The sequence below is a fragment of the Osmerus eperlanus genome, chromosome 16 (assembly GCF_963692335.1).
Source record: "Osmerus eperlanus chromosome 16, fOsmEpe2.1, whole genome shotgun sequence".
Taxonomy (NCBI): Eukaryota; Metazoa; Chordata; class Actinopteri; order Osmeriformes; family Osmeridae; genus Osmerus; species Osmerus eperlanus.
Window position 1 is genome coordinate 14,409,942 of NC_085033.1, and position 12,406 is coordinate 14,422,347.

Sequence of the window (12,406 nt, forward strand, 5' to 3'; positions counted from 1 at the left end):
GCTACAACATCACAACGAGCCTGTACCCGTTCGAGGGGGACAACATCTACAAGCTGTTCGAGAACATCGGGAAGGGAGACTACAGCGTGCCGGAGGACTGTGGGCCCCTTCTGTCAGACCTGCTGAGAGGTGACATGCACCAATCACGTCGCAGCCTCAGCCACAGCAACCAATCGCTGTTGAGCTGCTTCCGTTGTTGCCTGCAAAGCACCCAATCACAATAGACCGGCCGCCACTGTTACCGCAACAGAAACCAATTACAATTGACCTACCGCTATTGTTACCGCAAAGCATCAAGACCAGCCACCATTCTTCCTTACCAATTACAAAAGATTTTTATCCCCACAAAACTAATAAGAGAACATGTTTGTTACCTCACCATGACCATTCAATGAGAAGAAAAAAATAAATAGATATATGTTTGACCGTATAAGGTCATATAACGTTACTGTTAACAGAGACTGTAGCGATGGAGACTCTCTCTGAGGGCTTTGGTGAGGGACTGAACAAGAAGTCTGCCTCAGGTGTGTTGGAGCAGGGAAACATGTAAAGCGTACAGGACAGTGGCCACTGATGACCAGGACTTGACACCCCTGATCTAGAACATGCCGGACAGGGGGTCCCTGAGGACCAGGATTGAGGACCACTACTCTGCATCATTAAGACCAACTGTTCCGTAACCATTGCGATGTCTTGTGGTTCCACAAGTGACCAGTAGATGGGGACATGATTCCGTGTCTGCGTTAGAAATTCCACCAAACGTCTGCAGGCTATTTATTATTTCCCACACAGCAGTAGCAGTGTGTCCTCGTTTACTTATTACATTAGAACACACATCCAGTAGTTTATTGAGGTCAGTGATGTGTGTGTGTGTGTGTGTGTGAGGGGAAAGAGCAACACACACAGCGTTCGATGTGTGTATGACGTTTGTGTGTAGTGACGCATCACCTGAGAGATAGTCAGCCCATAATTACATGCCTCTAAAATAGGCTGCAGTCGGCACAGAAGGTGTACAGAGATCACACACACACGCACTGGGTTTATCTCATCCACTTCCCAGCCCTTCCATCTCCTGCTCTCCGGGGTGGTACACACACTGTCTAACCCATTCGACGGCTGGCTGATATCACATCATTGAGTGGTGGGTTTTTACAGCTGTGCGTTAACACTCAATTTCCTCCAATTTCCTACTGTGTGTATATATTGTAGTGTTTTCTTAATTATGGTTGAGAGTGAGATTCAGAGAGCCTAGTGGACCAGAGTAGGTTGACAGTGTTGCTGTTTGCTTCTGTCTTTTCCTGTCCAGGCTTCTGCATTACAGACCCATATACTGGAGACCTGAGGAGCACTTCTAGATCAGGAGTGGCCAAGCCTGGTCCTCGAGAGCTGCTGTCCTGCATGTTTTAGATGTTTCCCTGTTCCAGCACACCTTATTCAAATGAATGGTCATAAGCAGGCTTCCACAGAGCTTGATGACAACCCATTCATTTGAATCAGGTGTGCTGGAGCAGGGAAACATCTAAAACATGCAGGACAGCGTCTCTCGGGGACCGCTCTTGGCCACCCCTGATCTAGATCTTCTGCTGTGTTTTCTACATGCACTATTTCTACGTCGCTTTGGATGAAGAGGGTCTGATAAATCATTGTGTAAATAATTGACGTTTGTGTTCTCTGGTCTCCAGGAATGCTTGAATACGACCCTGTCAAGAGGTTCTCCATACAGCACATCAGACAGCACAAGTAAGGAGGGCTGATGTCCACGTCCAGGGACAGGGGGGTGGGGGGGATGGGTCAGATTTCTGAGCGGTTAGGGTATCGGGCTATTAATCAGAAGGTTGCTGGTTCGATTCCCAGCTGTGAAAAGTGACGTTGTGTCCTTGGGCAAAGCACTTAACCCTACTTGCCTCGGGGGAATGTCCCTGTACTTACTGTAAGTCGCTCTGGATAAGAGCGTCTGCTAAATGACTAAATGTAAAGAGAGCGATGGGTGGGGAGGGGGGGAGAGAAGACTGGGAAGAGAGAAGGAGGGGGAGGGAGGGAAGAAGGGAGATTATAGGGAGAAGACCAAGAGAAGAGGGGAAAGTAGGAGAGGGAGGGAAGAGGGAGTTTTTTTTTTTTTAAATCATTAAAAGAGGAATGGCTGAAATCCATGTTCTGTCTTCATTACTGTGTAGGATTGAGAGAGTGGGAGATGAAGAGGGAGAGAGACGGGGGGGAGAGGAGGGAGAGAGACGGGGGGGAGAGGGAGAGTGTTTGAGAACAAGTTCTGAGGGCTGTGGTTGGCCCCAGTTACCATGGTGACAGGATGGAGGCGTCCTCAGGAAGAGATGCTTGACCTTCCTCTGCAGAGAGGGGGAGAGAGAGGGAGGGAGAGGGAGAGAGGGAGGGGATGAAAGAGATTTTCAATCACTTGCCTGTATACTGAACAAATGCGTGTCCCTTTGACATTCATACCAGAGACGCTTCACAGAAGTTAATTGAGATTGATGGAGTGTGTGTGTGTGAGAGAGAGAGAGCTGGGTGGAAAAACGAGAATACAATGACTCCTACTCACCCCTTCTCCCACCCCCCTCACCCCTTCTCCCACCCCCCTCACCCCTTCTCCCACCCCCCTCACCCCTTCTCCCACCCCCCTCACCCCTTCTCCACGCCACTCTTCCTGTCCCCTCTCCTGCTACCCAACACTCCTCCACTCCCCCCCCTCCCTCCTCCTTCCCTCTCCATCCTCCTACATCTCCCTTCTTCCTACCCCCCCCCCCCCCCCCCCCCCCAGCTGGGTGCGTAAGAAACACCCCCCCTCGGAGCCCCCGGTGCCCATCCCGGCGAGTGCGGAGGGGCGTGACGCGTGGCGCAGCATGACGGTGGTGCCGTACCTGGAGGATCTGCACGGCTACACCGAGGAGGACGACGAGGATGGCCTGTACGACACGGAGGACGACATCATCTACACTCAGGACTTCACTGTGCCAGGTACACACACACACACACACACACACAGGCAGTTGGAGTCTGTGCTCTGTCCTTGAGGGCCTCTTTCTTTAAAAAGTTTCTTCATTCAAAACATGTTTTTACCAGCGAAACATGTTTTCATCTAGAGAGGATGTGTGGTTTATGTGCCTGTTTTCAGTTTCTAATTGTGTGTATTTAACGTGTGTGTTTCCACAAAAATGGAACATACCTGTGTGTATTTAAACTGTGTTTGAACACGTATTGACCGTGTGTGTGTGTGTGTGTGTGCGCGCAGGTCAGGTAGGTGAGGAGGACCTGGTGGAGGTGGAGCGGAGCCGTGCGGCGGCCAGGCCAGTGTGTGTGAACGGTACTGAGGGCAGCTCGCCGCACGGCAAGCCCAAGACCGACCGCCGCTCTTCCTCCTCCTCCAACCCCTCACGCAAGGGAGTCTCCACCGCCAGCAAGATCCGCAAGCTCTCCACCTGCAAGCAGCAATGACCCCACCTCACCCCGCCTGGTGAGCAGGGGGAGGGGGACTTGTTGTTAACCTCCGTGTGTGTGTGTGTGTGTGTGTGTGTGTGTGTGTGTGTGTGTGTGTGTATCCTGAGTGATGGAGTGAATTATTAATGAGACAGTTGTGCTCTGCAGGCTTTTCTGATGCAGATATACCGATAGAATAGAAAGACAAGGACAGACATACCCACCCACAGACAGACAGACATACCCACCCACAGACAGACAGACAGACAGACAGACAGACAGACATACCCACCCACCCACCCACCCACAGACAGACAGACATACCCACCCACAGACAGACATACCCACCCAAAGACAGACAGACATACCCACCCACCCACAGACAGACAGACAGACATACCCACCCACCCACAGAGAGACAGACCCCCCCCCACCCACAGACAGACAGACATACCCACCCACAGACAGACAGACATACCCACCCACAGACAGACATACCCACCCACAGACAGACAGACATACCCACCCACAGACAGACAGACATACCCACCCACAGACAGACAGACATACCCACCCACAGACAGACAGACATACCCACCCACAGACAGACATACCCACCCACAGACAGACAGACATACCCACCCACAGACAGACAGATCCACAAACACAGTCAGACAGACATGGTGATGTTTTTGCTAGTTGCAGTGCTGGGGAGAGGCTCTGTATTCATGTGTTGTAGTGATGACTCACCCCTGTAGAGATGAGGGGGCTGCAGGCAGGATATCGTCTCTATCTTCTTTTCTCTCCTCTCTCTACTTAATCTGTTTCTCTCTCCTCTCTCCTCCTTTCTCTCCCTCTCCTTTCTCTTTCTCTCCATTTCTTTCTCTTTTTTGCCTAATGCCAAATTGTGCATTTCTCTTGTATTCTCTCGCTCTCCCTCCCCCTCCCTCCCCATCCATCTTTTATACAACCACCTATTCATTTTCCACAAAGAGTACATTATTTAGTCTTATCTAGGAGGTGGCTTGGGGGAAGTCTAATTACTATGTGTGTGCATGTATTTTGAAACATCACAAACTTTGAGGCTGTAAAATGGTAGAGGGTCCTCCTAAATAGCTTATCGTTTTCTCTGTGAATCAGAAACATGTTTTTACTCACTAATTGTACATTGATAAACTAACCCACCCCTTCACTATCTCTCTCTCCCTTTCTTGTTTGTCTCCTCTCCCCACTCTCCCTCCCCTTCTCTTCCTCTCTCATATTCCACACACCCTCTCTCTCTCTGACTCCCTGTCTGTCTGTCTGTCTGTCTCTCTCTCTCTCTGTCTCTCTCCCTCCCTCAGATATCCTCCCTTCCTTCTGTTTTGGAGTCTGTGTTGTGGTGAGAGACCCCTGCTGCCGTCATGCCCACCTCTCCTGAACCACACGAACTCTAGAAGGAGGAAAGACTGGTGACAGAAAGAGAGGGAGGGCGAGGAGGAGGAGGATAAGGAGGAAAGGAGTACCGTGTTTACTCTAAGACTGAAGCCACTGGGTGTGAAGAGACTGTCTGACCTCTGACTTCTCTCCCCTCCTTTTCCTTCCAAGCGTCAACGAGGAGTTGTGGGCTTGTGCTGCGCCGTCAACTTCCCTTTTCCCTCCTCTCCCCCTCCTCCCTTCCTAGTTCTTAGACTACCTTTAATTTTACAGTTACCTAACTGCAGTTTTAAAAGACGCACATTGTGATGTGTAAAAAGAATGATGTTGATAACGATAAAGAATATGAATAATTCTATATTTAAACCGTGGTGAGGTTGGTGGTGATGAAGCTTGATGTAGGAACCTGCATGCTGTACTGAGCTTGGAGTAAGGGAACTGAAGGTTGGACTGCCTTGACGTCCACCTCCTATGAGTTGGGTTTTTCCTTATCTTTTTTTCCGTTTTGTTTTTTTGTTTTTTTCCTTTCCAATAAATATTTTTTAACTATTATTTATATAAAACACATCCCAACCAAACCATTCTAGATGTCTGCCTCGTTACTACATTTCTGACATACGGATGCAGCAGTGTGACTAGAGCAGTTTACAAACGGGCCTTGGGTAGTTTAGCTTGACGAGATAAGCACTTGGTTTCTCAAAGGTTTGGGAGAAAACACATAACTGCGAAAGATTCAAACACTGCAGCACAAGAAGCTAGGACTTACTGATTCTTTACATTTCCCTCGAGCCCCCGAGTGCTGACGGCGCTGGAACGCGCAGAAATCAGTGCCACTGATGACCACTTAGCTCATCAGCAAAACTGACCAATCACCGCTTCCCTGACGCCCTTTGTTGTTCCAATCACGTCCCTGCGAGCCCCGCCCCCCCCCCTTCTTACGCAGTTTGCCGTCAGCCCGGTGGCAGAAAATAGATCAGAGAGCAGGTGAGTCACAGGCGAGGGAGGGCGCGAGATAAACGCTGCCCACGTCAGAAAGAATAACAAAGAGAACGAGCGGGGAAGACGATGCTGTGAGAAATGTCATTTAAAGAAGCGCTGCCATTGAGAAGGTCAAATATGTAGGACGAAATGATAACAGGGTTTATGGTGAATAACGGTGACCATTGCCCAACAGTGGCTTACGCAGATACCAAGCAAAAGTCCACGTCAGATGATTTATTCCAGGTTATGGCTGCGTTTGAAGCAGAGTGTAAACAACCCACACACAATTTACACACACTAGATGTTTAACAATTCAAACACTGGTTGGTCTCACAGGATCTAGGCGTATCAAGGCTTTATGAAACATCTGGGACCTCCAGGTTGTGTAGCCTATAGCCTACGTATGACATTTTTTCTAGATGATTTACCACATAAATCGTGGGATTTCATTTGACACGACACAAATCACGATGTGGATTAATTTTGTCCGAAAATTAGAAATAAATAGGCCATTATAACCGTTACGCGCAACTGTAAGGTGTTTTTATTCTGAAGATATTATGAGATATTATTTTCTTCGTTCAACATTCAGCTATGCTCAGATGTATGACCGTTCGCCGAGACCTCGAACAGAGGTCACACACAACAGAATATACATTTGGTAAAATAACAACGAGCACAACTCCAAAGCGAAGTCACACAGGAATATAGAGGTTTATCGTTGATTAAAATATTTGCATGAAACGCATTTTTTAATTCAAATCAGACAACATTATTGAACCTATAGCCTACAATTTAAACATATTAATTGGAGGCTACGCAAAAAAAACAAGGTAAAATCAAGTAAGCTACATTAGTTTATAATTATAAAACATCTGTGCATTAAAGTTCCAGTCAGAAAGAATTAAACGACGAATAACACTATAAAAATTAGCGCCCTGCACGGAAGATCGATAAATTGCATCAGCCAATCAATTAAATGATTTTTAAACCCAACTCTAATTTCCCAGTTCGTGGGGGATCCCGCGTGCAAACTCCCTGTCCAGGCAGTGTCGTCATCTGTCTATCGATCTGGAGGTGGTGGTGGGGGTGTCGTTGACGTGCCTACTGGAGTGACATCAGACTTCAGACACACACACACACACACACACACACACACAAGGCTGATGGAAGCTTCCGGATTTCCCTCCTCCACTCAGGAGTTGCAGCACGAGGAGAACCCCTGGGTATGACGGTAAGCGGACCAGCACAAACCAGAGCTGACGTGCCTCTCAGTGCTGCTGAACAGGCCAAAGAGGCCACGTTATAAAACACAATAACATAACTTTCAAGAAAGAGATAAATGACGAAGCTCCAAAATTAATATGTGAATATCAAACCAAACCTGATTAATATCTTTGTAAGGCTGGAGCCTGATCTTATCTGGTTTACCTGAGGCCGTCTCCAAGGACAAACTGTTTACCTCAGTCCTTTAACCCTTGTGTTATCTTCGGGTCATTCTGACCCATCAGTCATTGTGACCCACCGTCGTATTGCGACAAATTTACCTCATACAAAAACAAAGTGAAGCATTTTCTTTTAACTGTCGGGCTGTCTCAGACCCCCCACATTGGAATGGTTAAAAGAAAATTATTTTTATTTGTTTTTGTATTGGGTAAAATTGGGTAAACACAACAATGGTTCGTTATGAACCTTTGGGTCATGTGACCCGAAGGCAGCACGAGGGTTAAAGAGTTCAACAGCCTGCAGACTGGATAATAAAGTAGGCCTATAAAATAATCACACAATTTATAATCTTTGTTATTCTAAGATAGTGAAACACAGAAACAATTGAGAAACAAGACTAGGAAAGAGGAAGGAAAGACAAGGAGACAATCTACCTCTTCTACAACCCAGGAACCACAGTTGTATGACTGGACATGTTTTTATTTAATCATTTTTTTTTTTACTTCATGGATGAGGACACATGAACGTTGAGGTGTTGAAGGACACTTGAGGATGATGAGAAAAGGATGAGAAATCAGGAGAACGAATGAGACAAATGTCACGTAACCTTCAATCCCATCAAAGTGCTTTGTTTTGCGTGATTAAAACTGTACAGTAGTCACTCACGTGGTTTACACACAGCATGCCGTACAAGTACGCTAGTGCGCCGGGGGAGGGGGGGGGGATGCAAAAAGGAGAGAACTCAGACTGCCATAAGCAGGGAAAGAAGAAGCCCAACAAAACATTCCCTACGTCTCCTCACAAAAATCTCCAGGGGAAAGCCAACATGGGCTGGTTTCCCTGTCTTATAAGAGTAACTGGAGCGTTAGCAGACCAAAGTCGACGGCAAAGAATCCTCAACATCCAGAAGGAAAGGCTGGCACCTCTCCCTGGTGTCACAGTGAAATCAAAAGTCTGTATGGAACACACTGGAAGATACAAGATTGAGAGAAGGGTTGGGGAGAGAGGTGGGGGTGCGGGGCAGTGATGAAGGTGGGGGAGTCCTATGCTGTTCTATGAACCACACAGTCAGTGTACTGTCTCTGCTGCTTCTACTGTCTATTGGAACACCACAAGGCTAAGGTCTCACTGTGGACGAGTTTCAAATGCCATAGAAAAACGAAACGTCTTGAACAGAGGGGAGGGTCGAGGGGGCGGGGTCGAGGGGGCAGGGTTGAGGGGGGAGGGTCGAGGGGGCGGGGTCGAGGGGGGTGCGAGGGGGGGAGGGTCGAGGGGGGAGGTGTCCGTCACACAGGGCTGTGGTCAGGGGAGGAGGAGATGGTCACAACCCCTACACACTCCCGCTGGCCAAGGCCCAGAGCCTGGGACTGGCCTGTCCTCCTCAGCCCAGCGTAGAGCCTGTCCTCCAGGGTACCAGCCAGCTTGTCTTCCAGGCTTCTCTGGCGCTGGGGCTGAGTGAAGGAGCCTGGGCTGCGGTAGCCCCCTGGGGGGTGAGGGGGCCTGGTAGAGAGACGATGAGCGTCGGGGGGGAGGGCGCTAGGGAGGCTTTGTGTGATTGGACGGGTCGGGGTAAAGGGCTTCTCTGATAGGATGGCTTGGCTGCTGTTGTTGTTTCTGTTGTCCACTCTGGGGTCCATCCCACCAGCCTGTCCAATGAATGTCTCGGGTGGCCCCCTGGCTCGGTCCTCATTGGTTGAAATCCCAAGGTCTCGGTCCTCACTGGTTGACTCACGATCATCCTTTGACACACCCTCACCCTCCGAACCTTTACTTCCTGTGGCCTCGCCCGTCGCTCTCTCACCGGCTAGCGATTTCCCCTCCTCGCCCTCATTGGCTGCCCCCTCGCCAGCCCCCCCCTCATTGGCCTCCTCATCGGCGGCGGATGCGATCCGTGAGAGAGTGCTGTGGTAGCGCGTGTCCAGGGGGTACCCCGCGCTCTCCCCCCTCCGGAGCGGGGTGAACCGCTGCCTCTCCAAGGAGGGGGAGTACCTGCCCCCCCCTGCCCCCGGCCCCCCGGCCCCCGCCCCGGGGTCGCTGTACTGCTTGTGTCTCTGCCACTGCTTCCTCAGGTGCACGCGGGAGCGATGGCGCGAGCGCAGCGGGGAGTCGGGCTGGTCGAAGCGAGGGTCGTGGCGGAGGAACTCATTGAAGAGCGCGTCCGTCTTCTCGTCGATGCTGTAGTCCCGGCGACGCAGACGGGGGCGGTGAGGGGAGGCCGGGGGGAGGGGCTTGATCAGAGGGGGTGGGGCCAGCTGAGGTTGAGCCTGCTGGGGTTGTCCGGGAGGAGGGGGAGAGGGTGTGTGGAGAGTGAGGGTCTGTTGTCCAGAACCAGGAGGGGGCCTCGCCCCTGGCTGCTCTCCCCGCTCAGAGGCTCCCTCCCCCAGGGAGATCTGGTCCTCCAGCTCCTCCTGGAACAACCGCGTCTCGAAGCTCTCACACACCGAACCCTTCAGGACAAAACACATCACATCGGCCCGTCAGATCACTACAAGGCAGCTCTCGCTTGCATGACGTTTTCGTTGTTTAATTGTAAGATTAAATGAAAACACTGTGACCCTATGTGCAGTGATGAAAGTACGACAGTAGAGTTTGGTACAGTTACAGGAGGAGGAGGACGAAGGAGAAGGACGGGAGGGAGAAAGAGAAGGAGTGGGAGGAGGAGGAGAAGCAGGAGAAAAAGAAGGAGGAGGAGAGCACAATAACAGACGTAGCTCTACCTTCCTGCCGGATCTGGTGAAGAACAGCCTCCTCTCGGACGCCGTCTTCCCCCGAGGGCCCCCCGGGGCCCCGAACAATCTCAGCTCCTCCGGGGCTCTCGACGGCGCCTCGATAGAGGCGTAGCCACTGTCCATCTGAAGCAGTTTCCTGCCACCTCCCTCGCCCTCCCCACCTCCCCCTCCTCCCCCGTTCCCCGCCTCCCCCTCCCTGCTATCCGCCCCTCTGTCTCCCCCGTCTCCCGGCTCCCCCTCGGGTTCGTCGTCCAGGTCCTGGGAGAGGCAGCTGTCCAGGCCAGCCCGCGCTCCGGCGCCCCCTAGCGAGCAGATGCTGTCGGCGTCGCTGCGGACCGACTCCCTGTCGGTGCTGCTCTGGTCGGAGGAGGCGTACTGCTCCAGAGAGGCCCGCAGGCTCCAGATGTCCCGGTACAGCGACAAGCTCTCCTGACGACTGAGACAGAAGGAGTCCGACCCCCTCCTTGCCTCGGCCCCCAGGCCCCCCTCCGCTCCCCCGTCCTCCCGTTGGCCGGCCCCCGTCCTGGGCTCCTCCAGCCCAATGGGAGCCCCAGCCCCGGAGCCAGACCTGCCCCCGGCTGCCCCTGGCTCTGGCCCTGGCTCGGATCTCCATCCTGCCCCCGGGTCCCCTGGCTCAGACCTCCATCCTGCCCCCGGGGCCCCTGGCTCAGACCTCCATCCTGCCCCCGGGGCCCCTGGCTCAGACCTCCATCCTGCCCCCGGGTCCCCTGGCTCAGACCTCCATCCTGCCCCCGGGGCCCCTGGCTCAGACCTCCATCCTGCCCCCGGGGCCCCCGCTGGCTTCTCCTCCGTCCTCCTGCTGGTCTCCATCCTGTCTTCCACCCCGGCCGTGGCCCCTTCCTCCTCCTTCTCTCCAGGCCCCGACCATACTTCTACAGTGTCTGCAGGTTCTGTTCTTGTTGCTGTTTCTGTCTCGGTCTCTCCCCCCAGCTCTATCCTGGCACCAGCCTCTCCCCCAGCCTCTCCCCCAGCCTCTCCCTCCAGCCGTGGAGGGGGGCCCTCTCTCCCTGTTCTGGATAAGCTGCTCTCGGCCTCCACCACTGCCTCCACCTCCACCCTGCAGAGAGAGAGAGACAAAGAGAGAGTAAGAGACAGAGAGAGACAAAGAGAGAGACAGAGAGAAAGAGACAAAGAGAGAGACAGAGAGAGAGAGAGACAAAGAGAGAGAGACAAAGAGAGAGACAAAGAGAGAGAGCCATCAATCAAACATCTCTAAGGAGCTCCCAGGTCATTCTACCACTGGATTTAATAGATTACAGCACTATACAACTCAGTTAAAACCTTAGGTCAGTAAAAGACTTAGAACTCAGATTTAGAACTCTGGAACTCAGACAGAGCTCTAGAGCCCAGATGAAAGGCTGAGAGGCAGACTGTGTGTGTGTGTGTGTGGTACCTGCTGGAGATGGAGGGTGAGGGCGGGGTGGCGGGGGGCGACAGGGACCCTGCAGACAGCAGCTGGACCCAGCCTGGAGGGCAGGGGAGGGGGGGGAGGGGCCACGTCTCCCCCAGGGGGGAGGAGTCTTCCCCCAGGGGGGAGGAGTCTTCCCCCAGGGGGGAGGAGTCTTCCCCAGTCTGCTCCGTTGTGTCACTGGCTGCTCTCTGTCTGTGGAACGGCTTCCTTTTAGGAGAGCCTGGGAGAAAAACACACACACACATATACACACACACACATACACACACACACATATACACACACACACATATACACACACACAAATAATAAAATTTTCATCCTGTCAGATGCATTATGCACATGACATGAGACTCCCCGCCGCCCACGTGCCGCCTCAGATAGACTGAGCAGACAGGCTGAGCAGACAGGCTGAGCAGACAGGCTGAGCAGACAGACAGGCTGAGCAGACAGGCTGAGCAGACAGGACACTTCCTGACCTTGGGCGTCCAGACTGGCGGCGCGATGACTGCTGTCAAACTTCCACTTCCTGAAGTAAGGCCCCGCCCCCTCCAGGCTGGCGTGGCGCCGCAGTTTGGAGAAGAACTGAAGGACGGACGTCTGTCCGGGGGCGGGAGGCGTCCCTCTCCCTCCTCTCGTCCCCCTCTCCCCCTCTACCCCCCTGCTGTCCCCGACGGTCCCCAACTGTCAGAGGAAATCAGGGGACAGGGAGTGGATTTAGAGACGGGAGGAGGAAGGAGGAAGAGCAAAGGTAAAAATAAAAAGAGAGGAAAGACAGCAGGTGGGAGATATGATGGAGGGGGGAGGGGAGGAGAGGGGAGGGGGGAGGGGGAGGAGGAGGGGGGAGGAGAGGAGAGGGGGAGGGGGGGAGAGGGGAGGGGGGAGGGGGAGGAGGAGGGGGGAGGAGAGGAGAGGGGGGAGGGGAGGGGAGGAGAGGAGGAGAGGGAAGGGAAGGAGGAGAGGGAAGGAGGAG

General features: G+C 52.6%; 2 protein-coding genes across 3 annotated transcripts in view; one reads left to right on the forward strand and one right to left on the reverse strand.

Moving 5' to 3' along the window:
* stk11 (serine/threonine kinase 11) overlaps window positions 1-5,427 on the forward strand; it is a 16,076-nt gene extending 10,649 nt beyond the window's left edge. Inside the window, exons 7-11 of one of the 2 annotated variants that reach the window (XR_009932488.1) lie at window positions 2-129; window positions 1,683-1,740; window positions 2,774-2,970; window positions 3,245-3,505; window positions 4,773-5,427. Coding sequence is in view for 1 of the 2 variants with exons in the window: in XM_062482445.1 (XP_062338429.1) it covers window positions 2-129; window positions 1,683-1,740; window positions 2,774-2,970; window positions 3,245-3,447 (586 nt within the window). In the remaining variant the exon portion in view is untranslated. The remainder of the gene's footprint in view (window position 1; window positions 130-1,682; window positions 1,741-2,773; window positions 2,971-3,244; window positions 3,506-4,772) is intronic. The other variant, XM_062482445.1, reaches the window with a different exon arrangement.
* Window positions 5,428-7,723: 2,296 nt separating this feature from the next.
* On the reverse strand, window positions 7,724-12,120 carry LOC134036594 (collagen alpha-1(II) chain; the record flags this gene model as incomplete). Its single annotated transcript, XM_062481593.1, has 4 exons — window positions 7,724-9,719; window positions 9,990-11,079; window positions 11,416-11,653; window positions 11,913-12,120. Coding segments are annotated over 4 exons (2,697 nt in total), but the record flags the coding sequence as incomplete, so codon positions are not given.
* Window positions 12,121-12,406: the final 286 nt, after the last annotated feature.